The sequence below is a fragment of the Fundulus heteroclitus genome, chromosome 14, assembly GCF_011125445.2.
Source record: "Fundulus heteroclitus isolate FHET01 chromosome 14, MU-UCD_Fhet_4.1, whole genome shotgun sequence".
NCBI lineage: Eukaryota > Metazoa > Chordata > Actinopteri > Cyprinodontiformes > Fundulidae > Fundulus > Fundulus heteroclitus.
Genome location: NC_046374.1, coordinates 23,408,046 through 23,427,498, shown reverse-complemented (window position 1 = coordinate 23,427,498; position 19,453 = coordinate 23,408,046). Strand labels below are relative to the sequence as shown.

At 38.7% G+C, this 19,453-nt stretch overlaps 1 protein-coding gene across 5 annotated transcripts in view; it reads right to left on the bottom strand.

Moving 5' to 3' along the window:
• LOC105936124 (serine/threonine-protein phosphatase 2B catalytic subunit alpha isoform) overlaps positions 1-19,453 on the bottom strand; it is a 138,682-nt gene that overhangs the window by 54,450 nt on the left and 64,779 nt on the right. For all 5 annotated transcript variants that reach the window (XR_004932550.1, XM_036146577.1, XM_036146580.1 and 2 more), the window contains exons 3-4: positions 1,969-2,093; positions 1,188-1,299 (exon numbers count right to left, since the gene is read on the bottom strand). Coding sequence is in view for 4 of the 5 variants with exons in the window: in XM_036146577.1 (XP_036002470.1) it covers positions 1,188-1,299; positions 1,969-2,093 (237 nt within the window). In the remaining variant the exon portion in view is untranslated. The remainder of the gene's footprint in view (positions 1-1,187; positions 1,300-1,968; positions 2,094-19,453) is intronic.

Sequence of the window (19,453 nt, the reverse complement as noted above, 5' to 3'; positions counted from 1 at the left end):
CAAGAAATCAGCGTGCCAAGTCAAACAAATCTGCTCTTGCATACAGGGGTAGTGTCTTAGTCGGGGATGGAAATGGTTTTTCTCCACCACTGCCAAAAAACTTTTCAAAAACATTTTAAAAAGAGCACAACGTCATTTTTCCTCCTCCTCCCCACTCTAAGCTCAATAAAAAACAGCTCTGACATAGGTAAACACCAAGAATGAAAATTATCTGAAATTGGTGAGCATTTTGGGGTCAGTGGTTAAAGCAGGAAACATAAAAAAAAAAATATTACTGCAACTCTTTGGTTTATACTTCAGGGACTTTAAAGGGATAGTTCAAGTGAATTGAGGTAGGTTTTGCAGGATGTTTACACAGAAATTAGCCTTTTCAGGAGCAAAGTTTCACTAAAACAATTCAAGCTAAATATATTTGTTTGTACCTGATGTTTACAAGTGACCGACTTTACTGCATGTTGCAGTTGTTCACATGACTAATATTTTCCAAATAAAACGTTCGCACAGCCACTGTTTATCCTGAGCCTGCTAAATAATATACTGTATTTTCTTATCTATCCAGAAAAAAAGTTGAATGAGTCATGAATGTTTCATTACTGAATACGTTTAGAAGCCTGATTGATCGCTCACAACCTACCCAGAATAGTTAGCTGCTAGCTTAACTCAGAGAAGCTTGCTAGCCTGACAACACGTTAGCCAGCTACTCTTAGTCAGGATAACAGCTACTATTACTGTTTATAGCCAAGCCAACAGCTCCTCAGAACCTTGCTAACAGATATCTGAAGTTGAGCTAACTGCTATCAGGAGTCGGGCAAATAAATACTTGTCTCAGAGTGTCTTTTAGCCTGACTCCGGCTAGCTGTTAGCCTGGTTCAGGAAAGTGGCTAATCTGGCTCCAAGTGAGTTGTAGCCTAGTTCCAGGTGGTTGTTTGACTTGCTCCGAGGAGCTGCTAGCCTGCCTTCAGTAAGTTGTTAGCCTGGGACAGTGTAGCTAGCTCAGAGGTTAGCTGCATTCAGTTTATTGGTTGACAATACTAAAAATAATTATTCACTCAGATCCAAACTGAGCACATTCCACTATTGTCTGCTGCTGATTACATGCTGAATTCCCATGAGTCCTTTATAAAACCTCTCCTAAAAGAGCACACAAAAAAAAAAAACATTAAAGAACCTCAAAAGACAGTACTTACATTCCTGCTTAAATGTGAAATACTCTGTTAAATGTCGACATTCATGATTCCCACGAAGCAAAAACAGTGTTTTGGGGTATAGGATCTTTAAGGCCCACAAGTAGAGCACACACTGAAACAAGAGAGAGCAGAAATAAGAGCAGAATATAACACTTGTTTTTTCATCTTAACTAATCCTAAAAAAAAAAAACTGTCATGTCAAACATTGTCAATTTTATGGAAATGCACCATACAAGTAATTCTGCCTATAGTGAAAAATTCATAAAGTACATTTTGTGGCACGTTGCAGGCTTCCAAGACACAGAAAAACAATATATCACATTAAGATGAAACATCAGATCAGACAAGAAAAGCAAATGTCCTAAATATTTTATATGTGCTTTTTAATATATAAAATTTCTGCACATAAAATAGCTATATATATATATATATATATATATATATATATATATATATATATATATATATATATATATATATATATATATATATATATATATATAAAAACATGTGTTATTAGGTCCCTTATTTTAAACATGTTTTTGGAGAGTTATTAAAAATCTCCCTACATAACACTCCACTCCAGAGCTCCCCTGTGACATTTGCAATTCAGGCTTAATTTAAAATGATCATAAAAGTGTTTTATCACTGCAGTATCTGCAGCCTGATTTCATCTATGCTCAGACAGAAGCTATTAATAAACCCAGCTTCTGTCAAGCACATGCCGAGCATCACACTCGATTAGGTCCGCACAAGAACAATAACAAACACATGGACTCACTTCAATACTGAAATACCCTCTGTCTACGTAGTCCCCAAGGAAAAGGTAGCGCGTGGATGCTGGTGATCCTCCTACTTCAAATAGCTTCATTAGGTCAAAGAACTGCCCGTGGATGTCTCCGCAAACTGGAAATTTGTCAGAAAGAAGAAAACAGTCCGTCAGTATAAAGGCTCCTTAACAGCTGAAAATAAATTAGGATACCATCAAAGATTGCAACAGAGAGTTTGGCTATTTCTTTGATTTTCATCAGGTAATTTGAAGCAGAGGATGTCTCACTGAGGCAACTAACAATGAAGAAAATACTTCTGAAGTCATACATTTGAGGTTATTGAATAGGAAGAAGAAAGTAAACATTATTTTAAGTCTTGACGGTGGCTACAGTTCCTATGTTCATGAATCCCAAGTGCAGACTCTTAATAGGCTACATAAAGTTTTTTCCTTATATGCAATGTTGTACAAATCCACTTCCAATTGCCTTAATAAATCCATTTGAAGGAGTCATACTTTAAAATGCCCCTGACATTTCTTCTTTGTTTGGTTTGCAGAATTTTAAAACACTACAACAGTCTGGATGGAAGAAAAATGTAAAGAAATTTGGCAAGTTTGACATCAAGATTTTGCAGACACTATGATATTCTGGCGGTATGATAAACTTTGACAAAAATACCCCGATATCATGATATTATAATATTTGCAGAAAATTTTTAAATAAAAATGCATAACAGGATAAAGCTGCAGTTTCTTCAAAGTGAAAATCTACAATTATTTATACCACCGCTAAAACAATATACTATTAAGTACTGCATTTATCACAATAATCTCGATACAATTCATTGTTTTATTTTGATAGCCTTGCCCAGAAATACAAAATATAAAGCTGCTAAACTATCAACCGATTTTTCTGTCGACAAAAGTACAACAATCTGATATTAGCTGAGTCAGCAGCTGAGATAGAGCCTTGTCTCAACAGTAATGGGTGATGATGGTTTTTATGGGGGTCTGAAAATATTTCCAAGCTAATGGACTTTTCTTTCGTATAAACACAGGAAAGGTATAGTTTAATTTTTTCAGCTAGCTGTACTGCATCATTAACCAACAGGTTGAGGAGTGGCACAATTTACTGGTTATGTTTTCGGTTTCATTCTTTTGTTTAAAGGTTGAAGCTAAAACTTTTCATTACAATTAAAAAAAAAATATATATATATATATATACATCCAGCAGAGTGGTGCAAAATAAAAGTATTAAATCTACTGAAAAATAACTGTATAGTACATCAAAAACTGCACAATACAGAAATAACGTCACAAGAGATGGAGCTAAGTTGTTGCCAGATCGTAGTGATGATAGCGTTGAGAAATGGCTTCTTCTCCGCATTACATTTCTCAGACTCAAGAAAACTACAAAAGAAGCAAAACGAGGGTGAGCAGTAGTCAAGTTTCTGAGCGTTGGTGCCGACTTAAGGTAGCAAAGGGGCTCAGAAACCAAGCAGAGGTTGTTGCTTTCCTTCTGGACAGGTAAGTTAAATGTTTGCAAATGCTAACAATCATGCTAATGCTAACGAACATGGTAGCCAGTAGGTAAACAGTACAGTTGAAGGTTGACACGAGAGCAGGTGAGCGCAAATGCGCCGCCTACTGGCCAGGAGGAGTTAAACTTGTAGCTATCTCAAAAATTTTTTCGTCTATTAGTTTTCCTTCCTCTTTGCTTTTTTCCTTAGTTTAGTTGAGTGTTACTAGTCTAGTTAGCATTCGAACTCCAAGTTGACATTTTTCTGCAAACAAATTCCTGTATTTTGGAGACATGTTTATGTTAATTCTGTGTTTGCGTGTAGGGCTTGCTGTTTGAGAAAGCCGGTGTGCGAATTCACTCCATCTACTGTTATGTAATAAAACACCCCACAAGGTAGGCTTTCATAAAACAGTAGTTGACGAGACTGAAAACCTTTTGGCAATTAGTTCTTGATAATCAGGTGGTGCCCCAACTTTGCAATTTTGATTAAAATCAATAACTTTGCTAATAATCGCCTTAGTTCTTCATAACCAAAACAAACCTATTGTTGCACAAACGCGTGACAGTGAATGTGAGCAAATTACAAATATCGTTTGCCATTAATAGCAATATGCAAATTCTAACATACTGATGAAAGTTTTTTTCCAAATTAAAATCTGGCTTACTCGTGGTTTAACTATTACGAAGGTAAGGCCTGACTGCGAAAAAACAAAACGTTACTGTGGTTCATGGCACTAGGCTTAAATGTGTGTTGTTTTGGTACCTTGAGGCAGCGGAATAGATCTCAAATTCATTCATTTCTAACCCTTTCATGCCAGGTGTGTGAGTGCTAACTGAATACAGATCGGGTTTGCTACGAGAACAACAATTACTGACAGGAAATGAAGCCAATATTAACGGTGAAGTCTGTTGCTACCTGGAACTCCAGTGCAATCAAGGCTGTTCAACATAACACGCAGTTACCAACAACTTGGCAGGCAGCTGTTAAAACGCCACCAGGGGAGCTGTCTGGGACGCAAACATCCACGTCAGAAGTGGGCTACCACCAGTGATTCACCCCAGATTGGTTTGCTATCACGCTATGAGATCCTATACTCTATAACTCCCAGCGGGGACAGGAGGAGCCAAGGCCGGAGCAGATTTGCTGCTTACAACAGCACCAACTGTCATGCATCGTGTGAAACCATCTGATTAAAAAGCCTTTTATACAGCCGCCAGATTTATAGACACAATAAAAGGTCAGTGCAAGGGTGAGGTAAACCTAAGTTTAGTGATAAATTTGAACGTTTGGCTCGTGTCATCTTTTAGATGATTAATTTAGGCAAACTAAATTTATTCTAATTGCCTTGGTTTAGAAAAAAATGAAAGTATTCAATTGAACTCCTCTGCACAGCACCAACTGACTCATGTTGAAGTGCTGCAATTAGACCCGAGCAGTGGTTAAAACTAAAACAGGCATCAAACGAAATTTCCATCGTTAGGGAAAGCCAATACTGTTTGTCTATAAAAAATAACACAAATAGTCTGATTGCTACTTCCAGACACTGCTCCTACTGCTGTATGATAGCTGCAGCCCAATGAATTTAAAGGGAAGAAGGTTGAGCAGTATCTTAAGGTTAAAAATCATTCAAAATTTGCAAGCTAGTATCTCAAGATAAGCTATCAGCTCATCTTGTCATCTTTCTGTCTCGATATATCACAACTCTCAAGATAAGATGAGTTTTTATTGTAATGATTACCGTTTTTCTGGGAAATGTGTTGTTGTCTTTTTTTAAAAAAAAAAAGATAACAGATATTACGAGCTTTAAAAGTCATTTTTGGTTAAAGAAGTTTCACCATTACCAAGAAATACTCAGAACTCTACAGTTGTGACTAAGCTAGATTTGCTCATTTCAACAACAAAATCACAATACAGGTCCTTCCCTGGCTGTCTTTCTATAGTGAATAAGTCATCTAAAGAAATAACCAATGATTCTCAAAATATATTAACTCACGATCTTGAACGAAAAAATAAATAAATTACATTGAAATAAGCCACATCAGGAACAACCAATAACAGATTCCCTGGACTTGGTATGCATAATAGTAGATATGCATTTGCAAAAAAGCTAATTTCATACTTAAACTTTCCATGACTGCTTATGGACCCCATACACAACCCTACCCTGTGGGGTCCTTTTTAACTCTATGTAAAAACAAGCCAATAATTGCTTGTTTCTGACCAACACCAAACAAAACAGCTGATTTGGCAAACTGACCACCTAATATAACGGCCTTTTCCCCAAAGCCATATGTAGATCTGACAGGGGTGGTTTCCGACAGACAACCTCAGGATCTTACTGTAACAGGGGTTATTATATAAGAAGCTTGATGCATTTATAGAATAATAGGCCGGATCAGCCAGACACTGCTGGTAAGCTGCAGAAGGAATGTAGGTATAAATGTTGGCATCGCTCCAGAACAAGAGAGCAAAAGACAAAAAAGAAATAGGCCATCGAGCCTGGAGGACTTTTCTTAAGAGAATGAGATCAGTAATAAATAGCAGGAAACAGCAAGACTTGTGCTCGAAAAGATGACGGAGAAACATTTCATTTTTGTGGATACAAAGGTGCGAAACCATGCAGCCTCTATAGTTGTATATTTAATTTACACAGATACGTAGAAAAAATGAAAATATAACTCCCACATAACCCGCCTGTACTGGGCAGCAGCTTCCTTCGCATGGAGTCAATGAGAAAAACTTGACCCCTTTTTCATTAGTTAAGGTTCACAGTAATTTAAAGAAAAAAAGTAAAGCTGGCCTTCGTTAATATCAAACAACGGGGCGTGGCCCTGGGTTAATCTGTCGTGGATGAAGCAGGTCATTTACCCACCATGTCATTCTTATCATTGAGGAGCTGAAAACACCAATTACAACCAACACATCTGAATAAAGCCTTTCTGGTCCACAAAACCGGGTCAGAAAAGGCCTCGTCCTTTCCCTCAGCGCTGCAACAATCATCACTGACCGCCTTCACGGTGACAACGACGGACAAGAAGCCGATGCTCGACATCTACATTTTCCGCCCACGTGTGATGGAGACATTGGGGTCGTCTCCAGAAGGTTGAACAGATTTCACTCCAATTTAAATAAAAAAAAAAGGATGGACTGGCGTTTCTTAAAGCTTTACGAACTGTACCTCACAGCGAGAAACACAACCAGACTCGGATGGAAGACAGAAAATCTGACGCTGTGATACCCAATTAGTGGAAGCAGGAGGACAACGTTCAAGAGCAATTATGCCAAGTTAGGGGCCCCGTGAGAAGGCTGTTAGAATCCCCTCTTCTTGACTGAATCGTAAACCTCTGCTTCACCCATCATCTTTTATTAAACCCACACAGCATCGCCGTTTAAATCCACAGCAGGGACACACACCAAGGAGGAAACCTTGTTTTCTGTTCCGATTTCTACAGATATTGTCATTCTTTTAATTTCCTGGCAATTTAAGGCTGCGTCACACGCACTGATTGCCTTTTTTAGATTAAATGTTGAGCTTCAGAGGAAATTGTTTTAATGGAACAGGAATATAAAAAAATTGACCATAAACATGTACATTTTAAAACAGGGACCATTGGTGTGCTTGTTTGCATCAAGCACACCGATATAACTAATTTACTAAAAAATAAAAAAAATAAAGGATCAGTGCTTTCACTCTGTACATATTTAAACAGATTTGATTAAAAGGTGAACAAAAATATTGGTTTCAGAATCAGATATGATGACCAACACCACGCAACCGATATTATGGCTTCAGATTATTAAGGTGCATCAACTATATACATATAAATATATATACACAGATTGTGTGAAGGATTTACTATGATAAAAAAAACTCCGCAAATGCGTCCCTTTTTAAACTTTTTTTAAATGCAAGATGACCATATTGGATTTTGAGGTTGGGGTTGGTGTCACATTTCTTTCTCAGCGCTGCTCAATATATTGAATAGCGATTTTTGTCACAATATCAGTGTGTGAAATACTATGGTTATAAAGGACTGAAAGATTAAATATTTAATGCTCCTGCTTCTGGATATAATTTCGCAATTTTCAGCAATTCATCATTGTAATTAAATATTTTCCCAGTATGCTGCAGCTCTAAGTAATTTCATTTTTTTTTTTTTTCAAGACAGTCCAAATCCTGTTGAATTACGGTTTTAAAACGTCTGTAAAGATGACTTGGAAGACGTAATATTTAATTAGATGGTACATCGTTTAACAAAGAGTTTGAAAAACACCAAACTAAATGTAGCTGGGGTTTTAATTTTTTTTTATTTTATTAAGGATCCCCATTAGCTGTTGCCATGGCAAACAACTAGTCTTCCTGGGGTCCACATTAAAAACATACAGTAAAAAACAGTTACAAATATAAAAATTTCCAAAAATGTAATTTCTTAAAAATTACTATAGGAAGTACAAAAGAACAAGTAAAATAAAACAGCCAATAAAACAAGAACAAATATAATAAAACAGCCAATAAAACAAAAACACTTCAGGGCATCAAATGGAGTCTCAGATTCTTTTTAAAAGATAATTTACTATCAGTGTAGCGGATGTAGTGAGGTAGATTATTCCAAAGGTGTAATGATCTATATATAAAGGATCTCTTTAGAGCATTGGTTTTTGGACCTGGTAAAACAAGCTGCCCATTACAAGAACCTCTAGTGTTGTGATCATGAACAGAATTACTATAAACAATTTGTGAATGTATAGTAAAGCATTTCTTCTATGGTAGAAATGCTTTACGATTGTTTCGCTCTTCGTACTGTAACACTGGAGTTCTGACTACTTAATGCTGGCAATTTAATTCCCACTGTATATATTACAGACAGACAACATATTTTTTTAGCTTTTAGCCAACATGCGTTTAAATAGCTGAAAATGAGTAATGGAGCTCCACCAATATATTTTCTTCCTTTTTTTTTTTAGGGGAAATTGCAGTCGTACGCCCCAAATTTAACTATAACGCACAGCTGGCTGACGGCTAGCGGGAACAGGTGGGGGAGGGGGGACAGCTAGTCAACACTTTGGAGAAAAGAATCTAAAAAAATGCCACGCTTACGATGGAATCATACCAAAAGGCTGCTTTGCAACCTTCAAGTCGCAGAAAAACTAAAATATTTTCTAATTACTTCCAACATGAAGCATCGATCCGCTAATTTTGGCTCACCTGACCACATTTGTCACAAAATACAGCCTAGCTAAAAGGCACAGTGCTCCACCTCGGTTTATCCGGAGGATTTTGTGGCATTAAGGTTGGTTATTGCTATGGAAACACCCCAGAGGCTTTGGATCCTTTCCACAATGGCAGCTTCAACCAGAACCCCCCCCCCCCCCCCCCCCCCCCATCCCTACTAACCTACGCTGCCACTGACCCGATAAAGGACATCTACCAGCATCACCATTGGCAACAATGCAATGCAACACGGAGCGATGGAAAAGGTAGTCACGTCTTTTATAAAGCTGCATTTAAAGCAGTAGAAGATTCCTTCAGCAGGTCCAGTTTCTGGTTTTTCACTCATTTAAGGATTATTCTAGAGTATTAATTTGAAAAAGAAGTGGTTTGTCGTTTTATTTTTCAACAGTGGGGAGAGGCGCACATAAAAGCTGACCTTTTGGGGGGGGGTGGAAGCTGAGAGGAATAGGAAACGAGGAGCCGGTGCTGACAGTTCAATTTCTAGGCAGGGACTGGATTTGACGGTCCCTCCGAGTTGCAGTCAATGCATCTGTGGAAGCGTGGACGACGCTGATCGATGCGAGTCAAACAAAAAAAAAAAAAAAAAAGAAAAACAGCGGCTCCCTCCTCCAGCTTCGGCGCTCTGCCTCATCGCGGCGAACACACAAGCTCTGTTCCCCGCACACCTACAGACGCGCTTCGCCTCCCTCCCCTCTCGTCGAAACAGCGCACACAGAAAAAAAAAACGAGGTGAGAAGCAAAGCCCACATAAGAAGAGCAGGTGGGAGTACATTATCTGGAGTGAGAAACAATTCGTTCTGGCCATCTCCTGCTTGTGTGCTAAAGTGATTCCCCCTGAGTAGCTGCATATCAGCGGGCAGCAGCTATGGAGTGGGTGGCGGACGTTACACAACCTGGCTTCAGAACCTACACAGGCCACTCCGAAAAGGCCAGGCTCATTGAGCGACCGAGCCGGATCGTGTTTTTTTATTTGAGACGGGGTGCAATAACAACACCCCGGGTTTTTATCATGACTCTCTCCCTGAGAGCCCACATCCTGCACTGCAAAAATTAAACTAAAAATAAGTCACATCTTCTTGAAATTAGTGTATTTGTCCTTGATTTGAGCAGGTAAATAAGATGATTTGCCAATGGAATGAGATTTTTTGTACTTAAAATAGGAATAACTCATCTCCATCATCTTATTTAGAGGGCAGAATAACTAATTATCTTATTTTTGTGCTAATAATACTCATTCCATTGGTAGATAATCTTATTTACCTGCTCAAATCAAGGACAAATGCACTCATTTCAAGAAAATTTTACTTCTTTTTAGTTCTGTTTTTGCAGTGTGAACGGCACGGCGTTACGCAAAGGCAAAGGTGGAGCTTGCAATCGGTCCGCCTGCAGCGTTTATGAACTCAGTCTTAAAGCAGAAGTCAAACAATAAAAATTAAAAAGGTCAGGTTTATGCTAGTGCTTTGAATTGTTAAATTCCAATAAAAAAAAAAGGTTGTGAAAAGATTGCACATTTTGCATCATTGCATCTCCATCTAGCATCACAAATGCTGCCGAACTCTTAGTTTTTAAATGCATTCTTGCACAAAATGCCCTTTGCGCAATCAAATTCAGCACATACAAGTGGTTTTTAAAAATACTCATCTGTACACTGTGACTTTCTCCTGCATTGTTTACTTTTAAATCACTGCTGCACCCTATACTGTAATTTAATTTTACTGCAATTTACAAGCTGTACGCAACGAAATTTCGTTCTGTGCGCACTCTGTGCATACAAAATGACAAATAAAGTTGTCCAAGTCTAAGAAAGTCCCTTTTCATGCACTGAAAGAAACACAAAAGGGTTCCTATCTAAATTTCATAGTCAACAGAGGTTTCACTTCTTTTTTTTTTTTACCAATTTTTAAACTATAAAATGAGAACGTCTGCAAACGTCAGGTGGTTAATCAGTAATCTGAGTGACGGATTGATTTCTAGGCTCTAATTTTCAGAGTGTTTATTGAACAGAGCTCTGTGGTGACGTTTAAAGCTCACCACTCATACGGGTGGACTCTATCAGCTACGAGTGACATCTGAAGGCTTTTGGTTGCACTGGGTTTTATTCCAAGGGGTTCGAACACAAATGCCCGCCACACTTTTCAAATTTCTTTTTTTTTTTTTTAACCTTTTTCAGGAGAACGCGTCGTTTTCCCTTCACTACACAACTATGCGCTTATTTGTGTGGATCCAAAATGCAATAAAATGCAATGAAGTTTGTGGTTTTGACGTAAAAAAACAACAATTGAACAACTTAGATGGGTAAGAATACTTTTGGAACAGCAAACAAGTGGATTTCTCATTTAAAAAGTGGTGCATATAAGCAGATTTTTCTTTTTTTTTTTGGTGCACACAAGAAGTCCCCCCACAATCAGGGTCTTTGTGTTTCCTCATAACAAATGCATCTCAATTTTATATCGCAGCTAAGGCGAGGTTCATCTGACGCTCCAGAGTCCATTGTGCAGTAATACCGCACGATTTCATAAAAACAGCATTACCAGTTTGGGGAAAACATGTTTTATTGTGCTTTAATGAGAGCGGAGGCACGTTCGCGGTGGAGCTCGCTCTCTGCAGACGCTTGCTGAGGAGTGTTAAAGTTTGTCGTTGCCTGGTGATGCGGTTATAGGAGCTCCTTTGATGGCGAGAGCTGCGCGAAGGCCACGGGAGCAGCCTGTGTTCGGCGTCCTGAGCCAGCCGCCATTTGTCACACTCCTCCCTTTTCAAAAACAGAAATTAAATTAATGAAAAACCCACCTGCCATCTGGCCCCACAAGGAAGTGACTGAGCGAGAGGGAAAAGCAGAGAGGAGGAGAGAGAGAGAGAGAGAGAGACAGCTGACATGTCATGGTGCTTTGCATCCACGATAAATATTTACATACTAATTTGCTGACCATGTGTCGTGCTGGAAGCAGGGGTAGCTGACGGAAAGAGAGAGAAAGTTAAAAGAAGACAGAGAGAAGGAGGGGGGGGGGGAAGCAAGGCAGAATGTGTGCGAGGTTGGAAGAGGACGAGAGAGGTAAACACAGCGGGAAAACGAGCACGCGCAGCAGAGAAGCCCTCGCTGAAAAAGACTAGTGAGTGGGAGAGGGGTTGAGACAAGGTTGTTGAGTGGGAGGGCAAGAAGTGCTTCGCCGTTGGGCCCGCATGCACGAGTGGATGAGCGCAGAGCCGCACACACACACAGGTCCTCGGGATCCGTCCGCTGTTTCTACGCATTCTGCAACAAAAAAGCGGGCGGGTTCAGCGGTTCGTTCGCCACTTGAACTGCCGTGAAATCTAAAAATCTGAAGGGATGACAGCCTCGAAACACGGCTTCGCCGAATCTAAGAAGGCAGCGCTGCCGCCGGTGGAAAAGGTCGACATCAAGAGTGTGTTCATCCAGAAAATATAAATAAATAAACACGCCCTCTCGGGGTCAGGTTGTTGAAAGGGACGCCGCGTAGATTGCTGTAAAGGTAACTGGAATCAGACAATTTTGATCTTGACTAATGACCCCAGATGTTTTTCTCTTTCAGCTAATGAATGCGCCACAGCCAACGACCTAACAAGCAGTAATATCACACTGCAAAAAGGGAACTAAACGTCAGTAAATTTTTCTTGAAATTAGTGTATTTTTCCTTGATTTGAGCAGATAAATAAGATTATCTGCCAATGGGCTAAGTATTTTTACCCCAAAAATAAGATAATTAGACATGCTGTACTTGAAATGAGATGTCAGAGATCACCTGTTCCTATTTTAAGTGTAAAAATTTTATTCCATTGGCAGATCATTTAAACTTGCTGCTCAAAACAATGACAAATACACTCGTTTCAAGACATTTTTACCTACTTTTAGTTCCCTTTTTGCAGTGCACATTTTCAGAGTAAGACGCTTTAGTGTTAGCTGTTTTTTTCGGGGGGTGTCGACACATTTTTCAAACTTCCAGACGTTTACAGTCAGAGGATGACCAACAGATGGATGATTTGGAGGATCCTTTTGTTTTTTACTTAAGTAAAAAACAAAAGGGGATACCGAGACAGGAGTCCGTTAGCTGGGATACCGAGACAGGAGTGGCACCAATCACACTACAAAAAGGGAACTAAAAATTGGTAAAATTTTCTTGAAATTAGAGTATTTTTCCTTGATTTCAGCAGCTAAATAAGACTATTTGTCAATGGAATAAGATTTTTGCACTTAAAATAATAATTCATCTCCACCATCTTATTTCAAGTGCAGAATAGCTAAGAACCTTATTTTAGGGGTAAGAATACTCATTCCATTGGCATATAATCTTATTTAGCTGCTCAAATCAAGGAAAAATGCACTGATTTCAAGACAATTTTACTTACTTTTAGTTCCCTTTTTGCAGTGTGATTGGTGCCACTCCTGTCTCGGTATCCCAGCTAACGTAAACAATGTCCCACATTTGACTGGGTCGAATTCTGGAAAGTCAAAACATTATTTGACGCGCTCCTCTGAAATGCAAAGAAAGCAGAGCTGCAGTCATCGTCAGCAGCGCCCCACGTCACGACCGACCTGCACGCCAGGATGCTCGTAAAAAAAAAAAAAGGCAGAGAAAAAGATCTTGATGTATTTAGAACATTGAGGAAACTAAGTCAAATAATAAAAAAAAAATGCAGCACAAACAAAGACTTCGTTTATAGCTGGGCGAGGCCAGTAAAAGATGATCCTCAGAGTTTTATGTGAAGTTTGCCAAAGTTAGTTCTGAATTTTGCACGGAGGGAAGCACGACGTAAGAGTGAGTCACACAAGAAACGCAGAGCTGAACGTTTTTACTCAAACCCAGAGATGCCAGACAGACAAGGGAACCGCAGCCGAGATGAACTTAAACAATATGTAACTTTACACAATAGTTTAATAACTTTTTTCTGATAAGCTTTAAAAAAAAAAGCATTGAATTTTCAAAGCTTGGAAAGTTTTTTTTTTTTTATTCTGACAAGCTTTAAAAAATGTAACAGTTTTACTCTTGAAAAAAGTTGATTGTCTTTCATAAACTTGTGATAATTCACTGTTGTGCTCTAGCAGCCAAAGCAGAGACAGATTAATGTAATGTGCGGTCTGTGTTAAATTAAAAACATGACATCATCACAGTGTTGGTAATGTGTCCCACATTGTGCCTCATTAGCATCCCTGTTGTCCCACATTTTATTTTTTGACATCTAGTCACCCTGGGTATGCAAGAGGTTTAATGAACTGCAAAGACCAGGATTTTCTATGGAACGTAGGCAGATTTCACTCCTCGCTAACATAAACGCTTGTAGTTGTGAAAGGTTTGCATTTAAAAGTACCAGTGCCAAATCAATTAGTAAAATAAGCACTGATGTATTTATTTCATTTGAACTACCCTGAACTTAAGCCTTATCAGGAATTACCAGTAGAAAAAATATATATACCAGCTAATGTCTCTGGCTGGGAGATAGGTTTAACCCTCATGGTGGATCTTTTTGTTATCTTAAGGTGTAGGAAACCATACAACTTTAAGGGTTTCTAGTCTGGTTTAAAAAAAAATGCTATTAAGTTACTATGACATATTGCTGCATCCATTTGTCCTGCAGTTTGAAGACCCTTGATTCCCCTGTAATGTGATGCTGTTGTGGGCAAAAACATTTTTTTGTTTTTGTTTGAACCGTTAATTCAATTCAATTAAATTTTACTTATACAGCACCAATTCATCAAACATGTCATCTCAAGGCACTTCCCAAAGTCAAATTCAATCAGATTATACAGATTGGATCAGATTATATAGATTGGTCAAAAAGTTTCCTCTCTAAGGAAACAGAGTAGATTGCATCAAGTCTTGACAATCAACATTCATTCCTAACGTCCTCATGTCGTCTGCATTGTTTGTGCCTTTGCAGCAATCCCTCATACAAAGCAAGCACGAAGAGACAGTGGAGAGGAAAACTCCTCTTTAACAGGAAGGAAAAAACCTCCTGAGCCTGGTTCTCCAGCAGAACGGTCATCTGCCGTTCACACTGGGGGTTAAAGAAGACAGAACAAAGACACAAAAAGCACAGAAGCACACATTGATCCAGGAATCCTTTCTATGTTATGACCAGATATACCTACTATGAAGAAATAAAAATTACAGAAAACAAAAAGTTAAAAGTTGAAATAACAACAAGCAATGCAAATTGGAGAACAGTAGGAGAACTCAGCAGAGTGAGAAAAATAAACCCTGATGTCCTCCAGCAGCCTAAGCCTATAGCAGCATAACTATAGAGATAGCTCAGGGTAAGATGAGCTACTCTAACTATAAGCTTTGTCAAAAAGGAAAGTTTTAAGATTAGTCTTAAAAGTAGACGGGGTGTCTGCCTCACGGACCAAAAGTGGGAGTTGGTTCCACAGGAGAGGAGCCTGATGACTAAAGGATCTGCCTCCCATTCTACTTTTAGAGACTCTAGGAACCAGCAGCAGACCTGCAGTCTGAGAGCGAAGTGCTCTGTTAGGAACATACGGGGTAATCAGAGCTCTGATATATGATGGAGTTTGATTATGAAGGGCTTTATACGTTAGAAGAAGAATTTTAAATTCTATTCTTGATTTAACAGGAAGCCAATGAAGGGAAGCTAAAATTGGAGACATATGATCCCTCTTGTTGATTTTCATCAGAACTCTTGCTGCAGCATTTTGGATCAGCTGAAGACTTTGAATTGCATTTTGTGGACTTCCTGATAGTAAAGAATTACAATAGTCCAGCCTTGAAGTTGCAAATGCATGGACTAGTTTTTCAGCATAACTCCTGGACAGAAGGTTTCTAATTTTGGCAACAAAAAAAAAAGAATAAAAAATGGGATAATCTTGTCTTGTTTTACTCAAATTTTACAAGACAGGTGTTTTAAAGAAAACCTGGAACTGGATAAAATTGGATTAGGGATCGGCCTGCAAAAATTGCAATCGGTATTCAGTCTGGAAGTAGACTAATCTCTTCTGATAAAAAAAATACTTTAATAAGTAAGTTTCTGTTTTTATGCTCTAGGAGAGAAAGAAAACCTGGGGGGAAAAAAGCATAACTCACAATGTCGAGGTGTTTATCTTAAACTGCAGGATCCGTAGACTGAACTTTAAGGCGGCAAAGGCTGAATTATTGCGCGTCTAGCTTCGTTTGCTCACGTGTCAACCTCTGTAAACACGGAGCAGGACCAGAATGCAAGTCCTGCGCCGCCTGTTTTCATCCTTTTGTTGTCCACGGTCTCAAAACAGCCAGACAAGATATTCCCTTATCATGATGGCCTTAATAAACACAGGAGGCACACAAGGGTCATGCATTCATGAATTTAAGTGAGTACATTTCCTGCCAAATGTGACCACGGAGCCTCTCTGGACTATATTGTGGAAATGGTCTGGTATTAGCAAATGATGGGTTGCCATAGATCCCTCGAGTAGCTCTCTGCCTCTGATTACACCAACATCAAAGAGGCCTCATCAGAAAGTCTAATGGAGGAACGGCACACTTGACCAGGGAGAAAGACAACAATAGCCACAGTGGATGCATGAATATGCATCAGCAGCAGCAGACACCCCACAGCCCATCCAGCTCAGCCAGAGGCATAAGCTCAACAGCAACTCCTGGCTGCCATAAACACGACCATTTCCAGATGTTCATACAACTTTAAATAAAAAATAAAAAAACGCAATCTAAGATATAGGAACAGCAGCATAAGAAATATATTTTGCATTTTCACATTATTCCCTCTGGCAATTTCCCCGTTCTAGTATGTCAGTATTGTGCAGGCTTGAGTGTGTCTACTGTTCGACGACTGCATGCACATTAAGGCTCTCCTGGTATACGAGCAAACAATGATTGACGTCATTCTGCCCAATCCGAGACCATGATTGGATGTGCTTAACAGATCTGTCACTTAATGCACGGGGGGGGGAATCAGGTGTTGACTTACAGCTGCATCTCACCAGATCAGAGTAACGTGGAAGCGCTCATTTAATCCAGACGTTCTGCTTACATTCAGAGAGCGGTGTATTTCGTATTAATTCTGACAGTTATGAAGTACAGAGAATAAAAAAAAAAAAAAACTCGCTTTTCACAGAAAACGTATAATTACACGAGACAAATAAAATAATGTTAGGCAGAAATGTCACGTCGTGTCCTACACAATCAGGCTGAAACCGCTGAGCTCTAAGGTTGTCCAGCAGACAGTGACTAAAACCCTCCTGAAGGAGCGGTAAACCACAAAGGTTCAATTAATGGAAAGTAGAGTAGAAGGAAAAAGTTTTGGCTGGAATATTAGATGTTCTGATTTATAGAGAAGCGATTAATGTTCTTTCCCTTTCTGAAAGGAATAACCAGTGAATAACCAGAAAGAGTGGAACAAGAATGAAACATATTGTATATCTCCAAACTTTTTTTATTTTTTATTTCTTTCAGTTTTACTGGTTTTAACAAATTAAACACAAAATAAGTATTATGTTTCAGTCATGGTCATCATGAATGACCAGATTAGTCTTCAAAAAGAGATTTTAATCTCAATAAGCCTTTTTGGTACAGTAAACAGGTATAAGAAAAATCCTAATTTCAAAACAGTTTTAGTGCATGGAGTGAGTAAGTGTTTCATTAATAATATAATCAATTTAATTATTCTGTAAAACCATAGGAAACATCTGTGTTTCTTTAAAATTCAAGCCTGCTATGGCTAATTGAATGACCTTTGTTTGGCAATAAGGCCATAATTAGGATAATTAGGACACAAAGGTCTTATAGCTGGAACATGTCACTGTTATAAATGTTTTTCTATACACAAAAAGCCTTTTTTTTCACCAAAAAACAAAGCAAATAAGTAAAATTGGAAAACAGCTCCTTGCATGGATCAACATCAACTACAATATAAGAAGGTCAACATATGCCCACGCTTTGATCAAATCTAATCTTGTGGAGCATTTTTGAAGGATTCAGACCTGTGTAAGTAGTAGTCTATGCTTTAGATCCTCAAAAAAAGGAATAAGTAAAGAGAAAAATGGTTGTAAACGCGACATTGTGGTCCACAGCCTCGATCGTGTCCTGTTGTGCCCTTTACAAAAACCATCACTTTGGTGCATTTCTCAGAGGAAACGCAGCTCATGGGGAAAATCTCCAGCTGCAGAGTGCATCTGCAAGCTGAGGCTGCGAGGACGAAAAGGTTCAAAGCGAATTCTCTGCAGATATTTTCTGATGTGAAAACAGCTTCATTCAACAATCTAAATCCCTGGCAATCACAGTGAGCAAGCAGAAATCTATCCAAACGGAAAACTTGACACTGAGAATCCAAGGCTGAAAATGAAAGTTAAAAAGAGCCGTTAAATGAAATTGCCAAACGCATAGCATGGCGTCACTATATTCAAGCAATCTTCTTCAAAAACTCCAACCTAAAAGCAACTGAACAACAGAACAAAAGGGTTGTATATTATATAATAATATGACGCATTACGTGTTAGCCCGACACACAGCTGCTGCATACCTGTGAAGAGGATGGAAATGATCCAAGGTTTTCACTATTGCTCACATATTAAAAACTAAAAAGAATAGTGAGCATTTGTATTATGTCCTGCTTACTCTGATAGCAATAAACTCAATTTAAAACAACCTATTACCTTAAATCAGGGGTTCCCAAACTTATCAGCCTGCAACCCCCCAAAATAACAGCCCCAGCGACCCCTCAACGTTACACTTTGGTTTCAATTAGACAATTTCTATTTTTTTTTTAGCAAATCAGCATCAAATTTTTAGTTTAAGGCCTTTGAAACGATTGTGCAAATGACAGAGACTTTATTCTTGTAATAATAGGACTTTATTGTCATGTATGACTCTTCTCATAATGTTCTTTATTCTTGTACACCTAATATTGAGACTTTATTCTTATAAGAAAATTTGTATTATGGCCAACGTAGATTAAAGAAAAATGATTTCCACAAAAAAACTTTTTAGATTAATTTGAATTCTTTTTAGGTTAATTGGATTTGCGAGATAAAACGTGGATGTTTTCTGATGATTAAAAGTCGTAGATTTTTGAGAAAAAATGTTTTTTCTCATGATTAAAAGGCACAAATTTGTTATATTAAAAAAAAGTTTATCCCAGACTTTGTAAAGCCAGAACTTTTAGATCATCATATGGATCATCTCCCAGCTCCAGGGGGTTATAACCAGCTGTTTTGTGATTGGTTTGCTGGAGAACATAGATGAACAAACAGCATCGTAAAGACCAAGGAAGGCAGCAGACCAGGGATGAAGATGTGGATATAAAGTTTGCAGTTTGCCACAAACCGTGTAAGGGACACAGCCAAATGTTGAGGAAAATGATCCAATCAGATGAGACCAAAATGTATCCTTTTGATCGAAACCCATGATGTATCACCATGAACACCTGGTAAGGTGGTGGCAGCGTGATGCTGTGGAGATGCTTTTCTTTTTAAGGGATAAAGAAACTGGTCTGAGCTCACGGGAAGATGGATGGAGTTAAACGCAGGGCAACGCTGCAAGTGAACCAGCTAGAGGCTGCAGAAGACTGGAGACCAGAGCTGAAGGTCTCAGCAGAACAAATACCCCTAAACATGCAACCTGTACTACAGAGAAAAGGGTTTGGATCAGAGCACATCAATGCGTTAGGACGGCCCAGGTCCAAATCCAATGGAGAATCTGTGGCAAGACTTAGAAAACAATGTCCACAGAAACTCTTTATTTATGGTGTTTTTTTCCACAAAACAGATAATACATTTGTA